At 42.7% G+C, this 18,157-nt stretch overlaps 1 protein-coding gene across 2 annotated transcripts in view; it reads right to left on the reverse strand.

Moving 5' to 3' along the window:
• Positions 1-18,157, reverse strand: part of LOC308189128 (vasoactive intestinal polypeptide receptor) — a 115,394-nt gene that overhangs the window by 6,695 nt on the left and 90,542 nt on the right. For both annotated transcript variants that reach the window (XM_080578881.1, XM_080578882.1), the window contains 6 exons: positions 15,055-15,208; positions 12,829-12,889; positions 10,365-10,434; positions 7,297-7,388; positions 2,490-2,619; positions 1,084-1,125 (listed from right to left, as the gene is read on the reverse strand). In XM_080578881.1, coding sequence (XP_080435007.1) covers positions 1,084-1,125; positions 2,490-2,619; positions 7,297-7,388; positions 10,365-10,434; positions 12,829-12,889; positions 15,055-15,208 — 549 coding nt within the window. The remainder of the gene's footprint in view (positions 1-1,083; positions 1,126-2,489; positions 2,620-7,296; positions 7,389-10,364; positions 10,435-12,828; positions 12,890-15,054; positions 15,209-18,157) is intronic.

The raw sequence follows: 18,157 nt of genomic DNA on the forward strand, positions 1-18,157 counted from the left end.
TCCTTGTTCCTGCTCAGAGAGTTTACACACGTCATCTGGTCTGCACTGTTCAGATTCAAATCCTGAACAAATCTGGCCACCGTCCCTGTCCCCTCATGCAGGCTTCCAGTGCAAAGTTTTGGATGAATTAGATGAAATAGCTGTGTCTGAGGGTTTCTGGGATCAGCAAGCACAGGAAGTGTACAACAACACAGATACAAACCCCAGGACTGGAAATGTGGAAAACTCAAGATCAATTCCTCTAAGGCGGAATCATGTTCACCTGGCATTGGCCTGTGCATAACAAGTCACATCAATCCTATTTGGGTTTTGGATCGTTAATAGGTTTGTGTGGCACTGCCCTGCTCCGAGCAGGCTTACCAGCAAAGGTCTCTGCTGGAACTGCATGCCACTGCGTGATGCACACATGACATCAGCATGGCTGAGAGAAGTATCAGAGCTGTAAGAGAGCAAGTTGTGATTCTGGACACTCTTCCTCTCCCCAGGAAGCTGGAACACAACCCAGATCACAGCTGTTTCTTGTCAGTTTATTGAGCTGAACGTGCTGCAGCTGACAGCAGCAGCTCCAAGCTCTCAGCTGCTCACACCTACTTGGTAGACTTTGCGGTTTGGGTTTGCTCAGTCTCTGCTGAATTTCTTATGGGCAGATGGGGCGTGGTACAAAAATATCAGTGGTAACAGGCCTCCATCCTGGCAGTGGGCCTGATTCTGTGGAGGTTTCCTTGAGAGGGTAAGCATGAGTAGGACTCAGAAGATGGGCTTTATCACCTGCTGAAGGTGATCCCTTCAGATCAGGGTTTATACAAGGTTATTTGAGAGTTTTGCTGATGCTGTCTCTTGAGTAAAGGAAAGACTTCAGTAGCAGCAATACTAAAGTACCCATTAAAGTCCTAAAATGTTTATTAATTGTGCTGGAAACCATCTGCCAAATGGTTGAGTTGTTTTTGTGGGGTGAACCATTTGACTTGGAAGCTTTCCCCCAGTGTGGTAATATCAGAAAGGGGACACTCCTCAATCTGCTCTCTGCAAGCATTCAATTTGCCTCACCTGCAAACATTAACCAAAGAACATTGTTGATCTTACCTCCCCATTGAGGAAACAGTACAGAACCGCCACCACAAATCCCTAGGGGAAAGGAGAGAATAGGCTTTTAGCATCTCACAGCTTATGCTCCTCAAGACTGCAACTCAACCTCACTCCAGCCCTGGAGAAAGGCACTACTGAGGTGCCCCTTAGAAACCACTTGGTTGCATCTTCCCTATAAAAGGAGCAGGGGAAGATTGATTAGGGTACATTGAAGCAGATGCATGGCTGTGAGTCCAAAGCTTGCTCCACACTGATGTTTAAAGCCATCATCAGTCCACTCAGCTGTAAGCGGAGCACTTGGTCACTCTGACTTGGATGTTAAAGGCAACTGGATGGATACCAGAGCCAGCTTGCTTCTCACAGCTAAAACTGGGGAGATCTAACCATGCTCACTAGTGTGTTGTCAAGGTCAGAAATATCTTAGGCAGAGAATAGGGCTAAACTGTTCCTTTCCCATCACCCCTATATTTTGAGAGTCTCACCTTTCACTGAAAAAATTCTCTCCAGCCCTTATGCTTGCAGACACTAAAGACAGGAATTGAGAACAGGTCCATCTAACTCTCAGAGATGCCAGATGTGAAGTGATGATGTAGGCAGGGATGTTAACAAATATACTGAGTTAACATCTAAGCACACCTCTGACATGTGTATGGTACATTGCGAGGGATTCTTCTTGGAGGCTGTGCCAAAGTGGCTAGAGCCGACTAATGGATGGGTACAAATGCACTAAGGTTTTTTTTTTGTTTTGTTTTGTTTTGTTTTTCTCCATGGAACAGCAAGGCCAAGGTTAACAGAGCAGCTCTGGAAGTGACTGAAGTGAAGTGTGTGAGAAGGTCTACAAAGAAAACTCTATCAGGGTTTCCTCAAGATTAATGCATCCTCCTGTGGAACCTGCCTCCTGCACCTGCCCCTTGCCTTGGGCAGGATCTAGAGGCAAGACTTTGTTTGCTAACAGAAGAGATGGTGCACGAAAGTCAGCTTGTTGAAGACAGAGTAGGATGCCATTAATGACAAGAAAGAAACTCTTGCTGAAGGGCGTTTATCTCATCTTACTTTGCTAATGATGCATAAACTGAATGGAGGTGTTTGATTTTCTCTGCTAAGTACACCCCCCTTCCAAAAAACAAACAAACAAACAAACAAACAAAAACAACAACAGGGAACTAGCTTATAAAGATCTATTTTCTTTCCAGGTGCCTAAAATGAGGAGAGAGAATCTCCTCCTGGAATTTCAGGAGGCAAAATATAACATTGTCTTCCATCCCTGCCAAGCAGGAGTGAGTAGCTTTTTCCCCAAAGGCATAAGAACTGCATTGGGTATGTCCAGGGAAAACCCAGCTCAGATGTTCGTTTATTCCTGCGATGGATGCGGTGACTAACTGGTGGTCCAAAGGGTGACTTACCTGGAACGACCCAACCACGAGCTCAAAGACCAGCTTAACTTCTGCTTTGAAATTGTCAGGGAAGAAAGCAAACATGATGTAGTGAATGCCAAAGAGAGGGATCAGCAGCAAGGTGGACTTAGCCAGTCTCCTGTTGGAAAGACAAACATGAGTCATAAGGGGAGAGGGAAGAGCAGCTAAAGGGTAAGCTGATGAGAAATCCTGCAGCTGAGCCTTATGCAACCCTGAAACTTTAATTTGCTGCTGTACATATTTGCCGATTGCCAGGATCATGATGTTGTCACCCGCATCACACACGTTAAATGACTTTGTTTGTCATTAGGTGATGTGATACAGGCCATTTACCCTGAGGTCCTGGGAACATCCAGGTTTTCAATGGCAGCCTTGAGAGAGCAATGTCAGGATGTTGCCCTCACCCACTGGGCAGAAATGTCTGGGATGTAGCAAAATGAAGGAGCTGAGATTAGCTCCTCACAGCTTAACGTCCCTAAGATCCCCCTGACAACCTGGGCTGGGATGTGGTGAAATGTGGAACCAGAGCCTCAGCTGCGCACAGTTGCCCTACGCCAGTTCACACAAGCCAAGGACTGTGCTGGACACATTTCCACATGCTTACTTTCCTTCTCGTTAACAGCTCTCAAAGAAATACACATCTTTGGCTGAAGCAGAGTGATCAGCCCTAGATCATTTCTTCTTGGCCTGCAGACTGCAGATGGCTGGTGATTTCAGACGTGGTGACAAATTAAAATGTGATGTCTTTATTCCCAGTAACTTCAATGGAGGTATTTCTTTCCCCCCTCCTCTCTTCTTCCCCTCCCATCAGAGATCTTTTTTCATCTCTACAAGCTAAATCACCATCTAGCGCTGTCTTTGTTTGCTTAGGATTTCTGAAAATTACAGCTTCTGGGAGAGAAATGGTATGTTTAGCTCAGAATAATGACAGGCTATCGCACAATGAATGTCTCCAAAGGAGGGGGATGAGCAGTATTAGTGCTTAATGGCATCAGGCTGGGTAATCAGTGGTCTAATTAGGAAGAGATGATAATTTATTAAATCTAATCATTATTAGAATCTAGCTGACAAAAAAAATAAGGATTTAAGAAATTAAGAATTTAAGGATGCTTAAGGTGGTTTTGGCTCCCTTGGTCACCCACATCCTCCAGCATCTTCCTCTCCCAGAGACTTCTGGAGGAATTGAAGGTAAGGCTAAGATGATGGAAATACTTGTTCTTCCATCTGCAAACCCTTCACCTCCCAAGTCCCAAAAGGCTCAGTCCCCTCAGATCATCTTCATTTGTTTTCCATCTGTATAAGCCCACTGGGAAGGCTGCTGTGCCAGCATTATGCAGATGATGTTCATCACTGTATCTCTCAGCAGACATTTCCAGCTTTCCCTGGGCCTGGCCCAAAGACAGTTTGATGTTAAAGCTCTGGTTGGAGGCTGTGGTTCTCCAAGGAAAACCTGCTGGCTGCAACTCATTCCAGGCAACATCAGTGCCTGCAGGAAGCTGGGGAACTTTCCAGGAATGTGCCTTTTTCTCACCCCATCCCTCACTAGCAGGCACATCCCTGCTCATAGTGAGTGGATTCAAAATCAGAGTTTTTGTGGATGTCTTGCTCTGCCAGAGGATGTCCTGTCCCCAGGAAAGCAAGGACTGTCACTGTCATCACTGACCATCAGAGTACCATGTTCCTTGCTGTAAGAAGCAACTCCCTCCAGTGTGACACACATTACTACGATCCAGCCCTAATTACCCCCAGTGCCTGACAAATCAGAAAGAAACTAATTTTCTAAGCAAATCACAATTAGCTATCAGTACTGGCTTCGCAGAGATCTCTCCTCTCCAGTCTTTCAGGAACAAGTCAAGCTAAAGGAATCTGAAGTGATGCCACCTTCACCTACCCTATTTGTAGGGGAGCTGTTTACAATCTCCAGTGGATTAAAATTTTGTCTTATCATTTCAGACAATGTTGGGGTTTCAGGTACGGCTTTTTTTTCCACCTGCTGAACTCTAGCATTGAACAGGGCCTATATACCTGTACACTTAGGAGCTCCCTCCTCCAGTTTGCACAGCACCTCAAACCAGTCTCTTGCTTCCAGCACTGAGCTTCCCCAAAATACCGCGTGATGTTTTGTCTCTTCTGTCATCTTCAAGGCAAGCTCCCTCTTGTCTGGCCTCATGATATTAAAAAGACCTCCCTGAAAACCACAACAGGGAAAACTGTTGTCCCTAGTCATGGCGTAATTTCTCTGAAGAAGCCGACTGTGCAGGAGACAGAACTGCTTGAGAGGTTGTCTCAAGTTTGTTAATGTTACCTGCTGGAAACCATGGCTTCTCAAAAAAATTAACTTCCACTCCTGGCACAGGGTGCATGTCTTATACCTTTCATCTCTGACAGATATACATGCTGACAGGTAATTTAGGAAAAACACGTTTCCACTAGCCTGCACTGAACCTACTCCTCCCACTGGGAGTGGTAAGAGTGAACCAACATTTTAGTCATGTTCCTGAACGCATAATGGAAAGTTGCCCAGAAAACTTTGATGGTAATATTGATCTATGAACATGCACAGAATAGAAAGAGATGAATTTTGCTCAACCTTTCTTTTGCAGAAAACAAGATGTTTTCTTCTTTTTCCCTGAAATATTGCTGTCCTGTTCTTGCACAAGTCTCTGTCATTTGCAGAAAGCTGTTATGGGAGACTTGTTTTCACAGTCTCTGATACATTAAAGCCCAGCTCAGTGTCTGTGGCATTAATGAGTGAGTCAGCAGCATACCTGAATTTCCAGCCTGCAGCTAAACTGAAACTGGTTGGAGTTGAACAATACAATCAACATATCAACATTTTTTTTAAAATAAACAATATAAAATAAACAAGAGAAGGAGGGAGAAATTCAAATGAGAGATTTCTGATCTTGTTAGTTTAAAACATATTCATCCCAGGTTTGGCAGGAAGAACCAGCACTTATCATTAGCAACAGGTTTTGGTAAGCTCCCTTGGGTCCTGCAGGCCAAACCCCCTGAAGCAAGCAGCAGCATTTCAGATAATAGGGGTATGACATATAAAAGGATCCAGACTGCAGATTACATGCCGGATGGCATTCATAAAAGGATCTGGACCCCAGACGTGCCTAGCTGTCACTGTATAAAGGTACAAGTCTTCCATAATTTCTGCGTCCTAGATGCCAGGCATAGGCAAGTATATCAAATGTCCTAAGGCCTTTCATACGGCTTGGACACCTATATGTGAGCAACTGATTCATGCCCTAATGGAGCTGAGATGCTTTTCCAGGCAGAGGAGGAAGGTGAGGAACTGAAGACATGAAGATCATTCATACTTCAGCAATTGGTTCCTGTCTGGCAGGCCAGTGAGGGGACGTCTGAGTTATTTACTGCCATGTCATGCTAGGCTTGTTTACCAGGCAATGAGAGATTTACTGGCAGCTCACACTTCACTGGAAAATGTGTAGAAAAAAGCCCTGAACGCAAAGCTCAGCATGACCTGCTAGGTAATCTGGGCATAACCCTTCTGATGCTTGTTGGCTGCACTTCTGCAGAGATGAATGGGAGCCAACTGCTCCAGGCTGCTGCATAGTACTAGAACATATTTCAATATGCTGATTTAATCTATCTACCTGGCTGAAGCTGTTGCAGTCCTGGAGGCAGGACGATACAATGCCCAACTGGAAATACATAAAGAGACGTGATAGAAAGCAGGGGGCCTGGTAATGTTGGCGTGTTATGACGATGAAAAAAGAAATAATTGGTTTTGGCTGCTGAAGGAAGAAGCTAAGGTGAAATACTGGAATTTCCCTTCATAAATTTGAGAATCTCTAGAAGGAGATGAAATACATAATTTACCATCACTAGAGAGAAAGACTCAGTATTGTGGTTGGTCAATATTTAAGAACCATATTGATATTAAGTCTTCCATCTTGCAGAAGGATGAACTGAATTCAGATTCTTCAACGTACACAGCTCCCTCCAACGACAAAGATTTTATAAGCAGTGACCAGGTAGACACTGTACTTCTTTAATTTTCATTTACTTTCTAGAAATCCTTTAATAAATATCCAGGATATTTAAAATGCTAAGCCAGGACAGTGGCAGGAGACAAAAATGAGATGAAGTCTGAACTTTTATTTTATTTGTTTTGAGGTCATAAGAAATCCATACAGATAGACTGATTTCTTACAGACTTAAAGTGCTGCACCTAAGACCAGTCTTGCACATGGAGACAGATGCCGATCTCACTTGTTGTTCATTACAAAAAGCCCCATTAAGGTCAATCTTTCATCCCTGAGATAAAAGTGCTACACTAAACAAAACTTCTAAAACGATGTGACTTCTCAACATTGAAGAGAAATGGGAACATTAGGGATGGATTAATTCAGTCTGGTTCAGGGGTCTTTCTTAGGATAGGGAAAATTTGTGATATATTCTACTGAATGTATGGATTTTCTGGATCTTTCTTTGAAAAAAGTGTGCTGAGGGTAACTATTTCAGATAAAAAAGCACCTGTACTGTAGATGGCTACTCTTTTTTCTCCATCAGGATCCCTTGACCTTCAGAATCCGATATTGAATATACAACGAAAAAAGCCTTTTTGTTTCATGATCATTGCTGTTGCTCTTGTGCCCAGACATTTAGGCAGATGTCCCATTTCCTGATTTCTGATCATCTTTAGTCAATTAACAGTTACAAGATTCTGATGAGTAAAATGCAGACAGATGTAATACTTCAATTAAGACCCAAATAGGTTTTGCAAAACCATGCAGTAATGTTGAAAAAGTCTAGGACTTACGAATATTGGCTGGTTTCATTGTGTCCAACGTCTGGGGAATGCAACTTCTGCACTAAGATACGGATGATGCAAATGAAGAGAATGAAGTTCACCTGTTGGAATGGGGAGAAAGGAAACAGGAAAAGAAGTAAGAATTATGCTCCTGCAGTATTATTCTCCAGTGAAAAGAGATGATCATTAAAGGGGATTCCTTTCACTGCAATATTTTTGCCATGGAGCAAGCCGTTGTTAAAAAGCCATGAGCAGAGAACCCCACTCTAGGAGCACATAGTTAACCGACATAGGATGGCAGCCATCTTGGGCCTGACATCAGCCTGCTTGGGACTTTGTGTCATACATCCCAAGTATGATGATGTCAAACCCATAGAGCACAGCTATGCACGACGTCCTGCTGCGCGGGGGAGTGCCGACGACAGGGTGGGAAAAGAGCCTTGGGAGTTAGCGGAGCGACGGACGTCAAAGCCCTCAGGAGACGGTGACATGGGACCGGCTGCTGAGCATGTCAAAGACTGAGGCGGTAAGCCAAAGAAACCAAAACAAAACACAAAGCAGTATCCACTTAAGCAGGCCTCTTCTCAATGCTACTGGGCATTTCTTCTCTGGAGAGAAGTTAGAGACCTTGTATAGCAAGGGACGTACCTCACCAACACAGTGGTGGAAAACTTTATCTTCTACAAGGTTAGACCACACGAATCCAGCTAATACGTAGCTCTTAGATAGTGCTTTTCACTTAAAAATCTCAAACTGCTCCAGTAACATACTCAAGCAATGCTAATCTTACTTTATAGACAAGGTGTAGAGCTAGTAGATGGCATGAGTCGAATGAAGATCTACTTGCTTCTAAAGTCCTATCCCTTGAACCATGCTGTTGTTCATGCAATATATACAACAGAAAAAAGTGATGATGGATTTCTGTGGACTTAGTTTAGTTTTAGTTTGGGAAACAACCTCTTTCTTTATCTTTTCATGTTTAGTGAAGGCACATATAATTCTGATTTTTAGAGATTTAAAGGCTGGAAAGGATTGTGTTAACCAGCCAATCTGATTTTCTGCAAAAAACAAATTACAACATTTCCCCTAGCAATTCCTACATTTATCTCATCAACAGGTGAATGAAGTAGATTAAAGCATATCTCTCATTTAGACAATCACTCTTTTTTAGAAGGCTATGAGTGAATGAAATTAATTGTATTTCTTTGTTATGATGCACTGCTTAATGATTCTTTATCTATCCCATGCCATTTATTATAGTTTCTGTTCATATTTATTTGCTTATGAAATGGTTTTCATCTGACATGATGGCAAGTAAAATTTATCGGTTCAAAATAGAATTACCTAGATCAATTACTCTAATGAACATTGATAGCACACAAGTTGCAGCACTGCAGGTAGGATTGGAGCTGCTTGCCAGTTTCCTGTCATATATTAAATATTGACTGTGTTGGCTTGTTGTGGCTAAGAGTAAACATGGACAAAGAAATAGGGCAGTTGTAAGCAGGTGGGGTGCGACTTAAAGGTTTAGTATGGCCTTAGCATTGCATGGTAGAAGATACGGCTATCAGGCAACTGGAGAAGTTGTTCAGCATATTTTTCAACCTAGAATTCAATTAAAGGCACTTGACCCAATCCCAGTGCTTAATATCTTTAGGTTGGACAGATTTTTCTAACTTTTAACTTAAATATGTATTTCTTCCTTCAGTTGAGGTCTATGTTTTATTCCAGTTGACATACAGAAAATGCTGCATTCCTCCCTGCAGAAACATGCTATTCATCAGATAGCTGTTATCATGGCCTTCCTTTGTGACAGACTTATATGATATCTGCAAAAGTAAAATCAGAAATTGCTGAGTAGATTTTGTTTGGTAATGAGGAAATGATTTACTGACAAAAAGAAAACATAGAATCATTGATCCTAGGAGAATAGGGTGTGTTTCTTTACCAAAAGGTTATCTTGAGAAAGGGAAGATACTATTTTATCTTTTTGTGGTGACACAAATATTTTGAGACATGTCATTAAGTATTTTATTTCTTTTCAGTAAGGTGAATAGAGTAAGAAGTAATTATTCAAACTGTTTCAGTTTGGAATCTCTGTATGACAAATGCTACAGAAAAGGTCTCCGTGCAGTGCACGTAATATATGTGGAATAAAAAGAATGTAAGTCTAAGAAAAGATTTCAGTTTAAAAAGAGACACATTTAGTTTGATTTCTGTTGTACTCTTTTCCTTCCCTTCCCACACATTTTTCTTGATTTGATAAAACTCAAAGCTAAGTTTAACTCAAGTTCATTTGATTTCAAGTTTTGGCTTGATACCTAACAGAGGAAACACATAATATTCAACAAGGATGGAAGTACTCAGAGTTCCTTAGAAGTGTCATGGTTTCTGTGGTCAGAATTGATCGTATCCAGAGAAGCAGGGAGTGAGGCATTTTTGCTGATCTGTATGGAAACTAGCCAAGCTTCTCAAGAACTTTAAAAACACATAGCTGGAATCCAACTTTGTATTGGATGCTATAACAAGAGGCAAATACCTGGAGGAATTCATCTAACTTCTTTTTAGCTAGGTAGAAATTTAGGGTAGGACTCATCCCATATTACTTTATAGCGTCGACACCTACAACTGAACAAGTCACCCTGGGCTCTGCATATGGTGAGCTCAGAGAACAAAAACATTAATGGCAAAATTCATCTGATCTAATTTAGACATACATTGATTCGTTACACAAAATGAGTCTTTCTGGGTCTTTAAGCACATTCCTTGATCTCCTCTCCTGCAAATTCCCATGGCTACTGCACCAGAATGCCCAGAGCAACAAGATGAGATGGAGCTGGTCTGAGTAAAATGAGCTCCACTTTGGATGCCCCAACACTCAGGCTCTTCCTGCAGTCAATGGTTAATGGTAAAGATGTTTATCCAAAAGGTGAGCTTCCTTATCCCAAGACAGATATTCAATATACATCACAGTGTCAGTGCCTTTTCTGTGGATTTTTACAGAACACTTCTCAACAAGTTTCCACCCCCCACACTTAGTATTAAAAATTTCTTTGCAGAATGTGCTGATACTTTACCAAAATAGACACCAAAATAGGAGTTTTAATGATCCACCAGAACGGGGATTCTATTATTTCCTCCCAGCACCTAAAAGAAAAAAAATCAGACTTAAAATGTCAAGAAAAGCAAACAGGCAGCTGTGCAACCTTCTCAGGTAATTTGTTTCCCTAAATGCTAAAGTTGGCTATGACAGGTTATATGAAAAGCACTAAACCTGGCATGCATGATCTGGGAAGGGTTGACAACTTACTTTGCAGTGGCTTTGAGCACCGGTAGGTAGCATTTGCCCAGATATAATGCTGTGAGAACTTCACTCCTTGGTAATGGAATGGGCTGGAAGATGTTATGCTGGGGTGATAGTGGGGGAGGGTGGAGATTTGCTTAACTTCTCCTACACTGAGGTTTCCTTCAAGGAAGCGTTACCAAAATCACAGATTAGTAAGGCCTCTAATGCTATCCACCATCATGGATGGGGATTTCCTTAAGCACCGAGTAATCAGCACCATCAGAAAAAATAAAATAAAAATCCCCTTCTGAAAAAGATGACAGAAGGCATATGGTGGGATTAGTCTGACTAAATCTAGCTGGCTGCATCTGAGCTATGGATCTAGTCAGACATGTCCATAAGATCCAGGGTGCGATTTACCTCCTCCTGAATCAAAATGGTCTGCAAACCACACCACTCACCTAGGTCATCTGGAACTGTATTTAAAGCCAACAAGGAAAAGACAAACTAGGAATAAATTAGAAATGACTAATGCAGCTAGGAACACATTTCTGTGCAGTCCTCACAACAGTCAGGTGATTAAGGGAGCATTTTCAGGACAGCATTCATGAAAATTGGTCTGCATTCATGTTTGAAATAGATTGTTGGAACCCATTATAGACAGTTTTGGCTGGATTCAGCTCATCTAACTCAAAATGCTGACTGAGCGAGTAATGGTAGATGGAGAGACTCACATTTAGGGCACAGTTCCCAAGACCTATTTTAAGCATCACCTTTAGGTTGAGAAGAATTACTAAAGAACTACCCTCCATGGACCACACTGGCTAAATCTCCACTGGCTATTAGAGGAGGCTAGAGTGAATTGCTCAGATACAGATGTTTATACTTAGTCAGGTGCACGCTGCCCTTTCATTTAGAATTAAAGTGGCCCTAATTATGTCTAGTGCACTTCATTTTTAAAATAAATTCAGGCAGTCTGAATGAAGGTCACTTTACTTTGGAGTTAGAATGTCTCAACAGAGGCTTAATACTGTTTAACAAATCTTACATAATTAGGTTTTATTTAATCTGGGTTAATTTCTTGTAATTTTTCTCTGTAGGTCATTTTAATATGAAAAAAAAATCTACATTAGGTATTAAAATATCCTGTAAATTCACACTCTGTTTTGCTTGGTGCAAAAATGTAGCATTTTAAAGCCTCCAGAAAATGCAAAGCAGTCTGTATTTTTATTAAAAATTGCTGGAGCTGAGTGGGAATATATAGTAAGAAGAATTGGTAGTCATAGTGGTTAAATCCTTAGGTCTCTTTCTCATTTTGGGGGCTATTTATTAACACAGTAAATAAGGTCAGTTTTATGCACATAGAATGAAACCATAAAAGAATTCAGTAGCCCTAAGGAAATGTGTTAGCATGACTATACATCAAAAACGCAATGAGAAATCTGAGCTGCTTCTCTTACTGAAATAAGGACAAATCAGGACACATTTGGAGAGAGAGAATGCAAGGGAGAAAATGGAGTTAACCATATGCTGTAAATGCAAGATGCCAGTGTATGCACAGTGAGTACATAATGAGCACCTGATTCTGTAACTCTCCAGAGTGTTTTCTCATAAAAGCATTTCAAATTACTCTGGTTTGACTGCTTGAGTCAAAGCATGAGGGAGGGCTGCAGGATCAGATCCTGTTTACTTGCATATCTCCTTGGGTAGCTCAAATATCTGTCTCATTTACTTATCTGTATTCTGTCTGTTTCGTATATAAAGTATCAAAGGCAGCTGTTAGGTTAAAGAGGATGAAGAACAGATCCCAAGATTTGTCTGGAAAAAAAATCAAGAGTTTTTAAAGCTGTTCTGTGGGATAAAAATGGGTGTGTTTATTAAGTTTGTGCTGCACGAGTGTATATAGGGTCAGTTCTGCAGGATGTCAAGCGCTGCTCTGAGTGTGGGGCAGCTGCTAAGCTGGTGCACCTAATGGGACCGTTGGGGACTGGTCACAAATTCCCCACAAATATCCTCATCATCAGACTGGGAAACAAAGAGAGTAAGCCTAAGTTCATGTAACTGTGTGTCTTCATGGAGGTCTGGGGGAATTTCCTGGTGCGTGGTGGCAGGGCAAAGAAAGCCTCTGCTCTGACTGCCTTTGGGGTTACAGAAGGGTGACTGGATTTCTACAGCTGCAGGCATTTCCTTGGCCTTCCTTGGATATTAAGGAAGGAAGAATTATACAGAAAAGAGAATTGAGTTCACGGGCTTACCCAACATTGAAAAAGTAAATCTTCACAATAGTCCAAGCAGTGATGAACACGGAGGGGGCACCTGGTGAGAGAAGAGATGACGCTACAGTTACAAATCATCGTTCACATTTTGAAGACTGATCTCCCCCACACTCCATCTCTCCTGAGTGACTGATGTGATGCCTTCCCTTAACAGTGGGCAAATGCTTCACGCCTTTGGTGCTCACGTGCCTAACACAACACGCTGCCTTTCTCTCCCACTGGCCCCGTAAGGTGACTTTCCTGTAAACTGCTCCCTACCAGATTTATCATCCTGTTGCAAAGCCAAATGCAAACAAACAAATAACAACAACAACAAAAGCAAAAAAAAAAGGTGATGGTGAAACACAAGGAACAGGAATTGCTTTAGACTTTCAGTGTGGACACCAGTAACTAAGGCAGTTACCACACTAGCATCAGTGGAGAGAAACATGCAGTTTTAAGACAGAGACCTTCTGAGCTATTTTAGATGTTTCCTTTAGGACAAGGAGTAGTACTTTGGACCCCCCTGACTGTGTTGCCCGAATCTACACTATCAAGGGAGCCTGGAGCCTGGAATCTGCACTACCAAGGGAGTTCATGTGGAGATGACAGTAGCTGGCCATATGAACCTGCCTTCTCTCCTCACTCCATAATCTTCTCCCTGACTAGGGTGGTCCTGTTCCATCCTTGTGGTCCCTCTTTCCTCTTTGATTAGATTTAGGTTGGAAATATGCCAGGAAGGCACATCTCCATTTTGTGTTAGTCACAGTATTGTACATTGTGTATTACTAGTGATTTCCAAATGCAAACAGAACAGTAATGAGTGTGTCCAAATCATTAATTCTTGCATGATCCATTTCAGACACATCACTGATGCTCTTGCAAATGATGGATGACTGAAAGGCCAAAAATCCTTCAAGCTCCTGTCATTTCCTTGAGTTGCCCTTCCTTACCCTAGCAACCTCTGAACACATTACCAATGCAAGACATTTCCTTTAAAATCATACATTCTTCTTTAAAATCTTTCAGCTGTACTCTGCTGAAAGGAAGCGTATCTATGTGCAAGGCAGGTTTAAAGAAGGTCTAACCTGATTAACTGCATCTGAAACAAGGCCTGCTAACATCACCTCTTCTTATGCTTACAGCATGGAGAATCGTCTTCTGCAGTGTGAACCCGAGCGTAACTCCTGTCACTTTCAATGGAAGTTACTCTACGGCTAACTGGTCAAATCCTGAGTCCAGGCATACCCCCGTAGATGACAGAAATTATTTTTTTTCCCTTTCTTTTCAAGATTACTCCCTGCTCTAATTATTTCCCAGTTTCAGCTATTGAGAACATGGAATAGAAAGCCATTTTTGTTTCATACATAAAACTTCAGATAAATGGCTTAAAATGGAAAAGAGATCTGTTTCTTCTTTGCAGAAAAAAAGTTGATATAGTAGGATTAGTTTGTGTAAGTTTGCAGTTCAGCTCTGGGCAACTTTGTGAGGAGTTTCATTTTGCCTTCCTCAGCATTTTATTTATTTTATTTTATTTTATTTTATTTTATTTTATTTTATTTTATTTTATTTTATTTTATTTTATTTTATTTTATTTTATTTTATTTTATTTTATTTTATTTTTTTATTTTATTTTATTTTATTTTATTTTATTTTATTTTATTTTATTTTATTTTATTTTTTTATTTTTGTGTGTGGCTGGATTCACATTAAAGCTGGAGAAATCATGAATGCAGTGAGCAGAAGGTTATCAGCTTTAGCACACAGGTGATGGGATCTCAAGATAGCTACCTAGCCTGAATTCAGTAAGGGAAGGAGAGCAAGGGACTGCAGGGTTGGGTTCAGCCCAGGAGTCCTGCTTAGTTGAGATCCCCCCTTACAATTTAAGGTCAATGCGTGACACAACCTTGGGACCCCAGCCAGGATCAAGTAGGAACAACTCACTATAAATGTGATGGAGTCAACAGTCCTGTAAGATAATGAGGCGGCCAACTCTCAACGAACCTAGCACAAATTGAGCTCTTAAATACCTTTGAAGATTTAGGCTAATACTGTTAAACTCCTCCAGTCACTCGATCTTGCTCCTGGTTGTACTGAATTCTAGTCTGCAATGTAACATATAGGACATCTCTGTCCCCCCTGAACCTCCAAGTCTGGGGATTAAATTGCCGTTAAAAACGCCTGCCCAGATCACCTCCTGGAATTCAGCTTTGAGAAGAGGCGTACCCCAGCCAATCAAGATGTACCACCAGAAGTACTTCCTCTCCGAAAAGAAGGAGATGACCAACAGGGTGTGAAGATACAGCCCTTCCACCAGGAGCCAGAAGAAGTTGGCCATGACACAGTACTGGAAGAAAACCATCATGGCTTTGCAGCCTACCTGGAAGAGAAGAAAAAAAGAGTGGTGAACTGCAGCATGTTTCCATAGCAAAAACACCAAATTAGCAGTAAACATCTGTGTACGGAGTGCATCCTCAAATGAGCCAGCTCAGCTCTGGGCACTGTTTGACTGTGTGAGCCCGCAGATAGATGCGCTCAAGCCTGGTAACCCTGCTAAGCTGTGACCATGATCCCTACCAGCGTGGTGCTTCTCTCTGTAGGGTTTGGGTGTGGGGAGCTGGCTTAGTGGCAGAGTGGACGCTGGGAGGTCTTGTCCCGATGGGCAGTTACCAGCCCCTCTGCCGGGCTGGGGAGGGCTTGTGGGTCTGAGCTGTGAGGCAAACCATTGCCCTGGTTCAGAAGAACCCTCCAAAAAGGCTCTACTTTGAATTGAGAGCAACCCAGGGACTGGGCGGTATAGCCCACAAACCCTTGATTCGGCATGGCGGAGGTGATCTGCACTGGAGAGGAAACAAGAGGAAGTGGGAATTTTTTATGCTACTTTTGCCACCAGAATCAGTGTCCTGATGAACAACATCTCGAGTGACTTGGGCATCACAGTATCCTGGTTCCCCCATCATTCTCAGTGGGGCTGCTTGCTAGTATTAACTGTCCCCCTGAACCCAAAGAAGTGAAGGCTCTGACTTGAACAAACTGACTGCCCGGGATAAAAATAATAAAAACAGCAACAACAATAAACGAATTTGCCCTTGAAAGCAAAGTCCAATTATAATCACTCTGTGGCCTGGAAGATATTGCAAAAACTGAAGGGGTCTGAGACAGGGGTTTGAAGAAAGTCAAGTCTACAAAGGGCTGTGAATGCTCGGTAAAGATCCGTGACACATCTTTTTTTAAATAAAGAAAAGGATAAGGAGGCAAAAGAAGGTAAACACTAATGAGCATGGACAGATTTGATTGCATTGGAAGGGGAGAGTTGAAAAGGGAAAGAGGATTATTTTTCCTCGGAAAATGAATAATTAAACACTGCAACTTGCTGCGAAGATTTCACTGCAGCACAGAAGTAGGATGATTTACAGGCAGTGGGAACAGTCAGCTTAGAAATTAAAAAAAAAAAAAAATGAATGGGAAATTTCTATCTGGCACTCAGGGTGAAAACTGCTGCAAAACACCTGAAGGCAGAAGTCAGATGTCCCAAGAGGTATGGGAGCCTTGGCCATTGCCCCAGCACCTGACGGATCCAGGTCCACAGCTGGGTCTCTATTCCCTACAGATTTACAGAAAAGCATTGGTTGCATCATTGCACAAATCCATGTTGTCTAAACATCCTCGAGATGCTGATTCAGCTGGCTTCAGTGAGTCTGCCTGGGTTATGCCCTGCTCTTGTTGGGACGAGGGCACGAGGACCCGGCTCACAGCACTCTCTGTTAGCAGCCTGCCCTTGGTGCTCTGCGTGTGCACTACGGGGAAGTTAGAGCAGTAATTGATTTGCACCAGGGACAAGCTCACACATCCCCCTGCTCACCTCTCCTGCTGAAAACAGTTGCTATGAAACCCACCGGTTGAAAAGGAAGCGTAGAAAATGTTTTCTCGGCGCAACGTGTTTTGGAGAGAGACTTTTCCCCGCTGATCACTCAAAATTAATTCAACCCTCTCCTAGCACCCTCCAGTATGTCACGCTGGGGGATCCTCACAGGCTCCTGCTAATCAATTTATATGCACTTCACCTCCCCTCTGTGAGGCAGATGGCATAAACAGAGACTTGCTGCAGGGTGGTGATGGGGGAAGGTGGAGGCGGAGCAGGCACTTCACTCCCAGGCAGCGAAGGTGACACGGAGCTGAGCTGACAAGGGCTCGGGATGTGGCATCCTCCTCCCCGTGGCATCCCTGTGCTCTTCGTTTCTCCCTGCCTTGGTGTGCATATGGCTGTGTGACACTGACACACCTCATTTCTTTTGCCTGAAGCCTTGGTGTGTCTGCAGCCAGTGGGGATTCGCTGGTGTGAGTGTGCTCAGCAGTGTTTGGCCCTCATTCAGCAGCTTGCAGGTGAGACAAGAGGTCTAAGGGAGCAAACTTCATGCATCTCAACCCCACACTCCTCAAATATGAATTTGCTTTGGGGAATGAATTTTGGGGGAATCCTTTCTGGACGGCTGGGGTGGAGCTACAGCAGAGTCCTGTGACTGGAGCATGCCACAAGGGGCTGGGATGGTCTACAGAATCAGGAAAGACACCTCACAAAAAATGTGTGTGATTTCTTTTGTGTAAGAGAGGCTGTTGGACAGAAATCCCCAACTTGAGTTTGCAGAACTACTGCTGTCACAGAGAGGAAACTGCACTGAACTACAGCTGCAGCAGCAATATCCTCAAGTAAGGAAGACCATATCCGTCACCTCTTCTCCCATGAGCAATGGCAGCTACTTTTGTGGTACTCTCTGGCCTTCACCTCCTTCCCTAACACAGTGCTAGTGCCTTGTTACAGCCTTGAGGCAAATCATAAACATGGGCAACAGCTGGTTTTTGTCAACTCCTTTCCTAAGGGGGCTGTAGCTTTGCAATTCTTTGCTCTGTGTTGGGAGATACTGGGCTATTTGAGCAGTTGCTACCACCCTGGACATTTTTTGCTTTACCTGGAGAAAAGATATTTTCATGCATCAATGCAAGCACATGGCAATGTTTTGCAGCCTGGAGTCCCCTGTGACACAGGGATGTCCTGCACTGGAACAGATTTGGATGCACTGGCATGGACCAAGCTTATCTGGGTGCCTACAGTGAAGCTCTATCACTAACTCATGGTACTCGTGGTACTTATGATACTTCCCTGCTGCCTGGGTTTCTTGCTACCTTTACCTAAGACGGGTAAGTTTAAACCAGAGCATCTATTTCACAGAGAGATGCAGTTTCACTGTTGACTGCAGTGTTGTTCTTCCCTTGAATCCTCCTTGACAGCCAGCTCTGTGACACATTCAGAAATCAGCCCTTCCTGGCTTTT

Source organism: Anser brachyrhynchus, assembly GCF_964034855.1.
Source record: "Anser brachyrhynchus genome assembly, chromosome: 2".
In the NCBI taxonomy this organism is placed as follows: Eukaryota; Metazoa; Chordata; class Aves; order Anseriformes; family Anatidae; genus Anser; species Anser brachyrhynchus.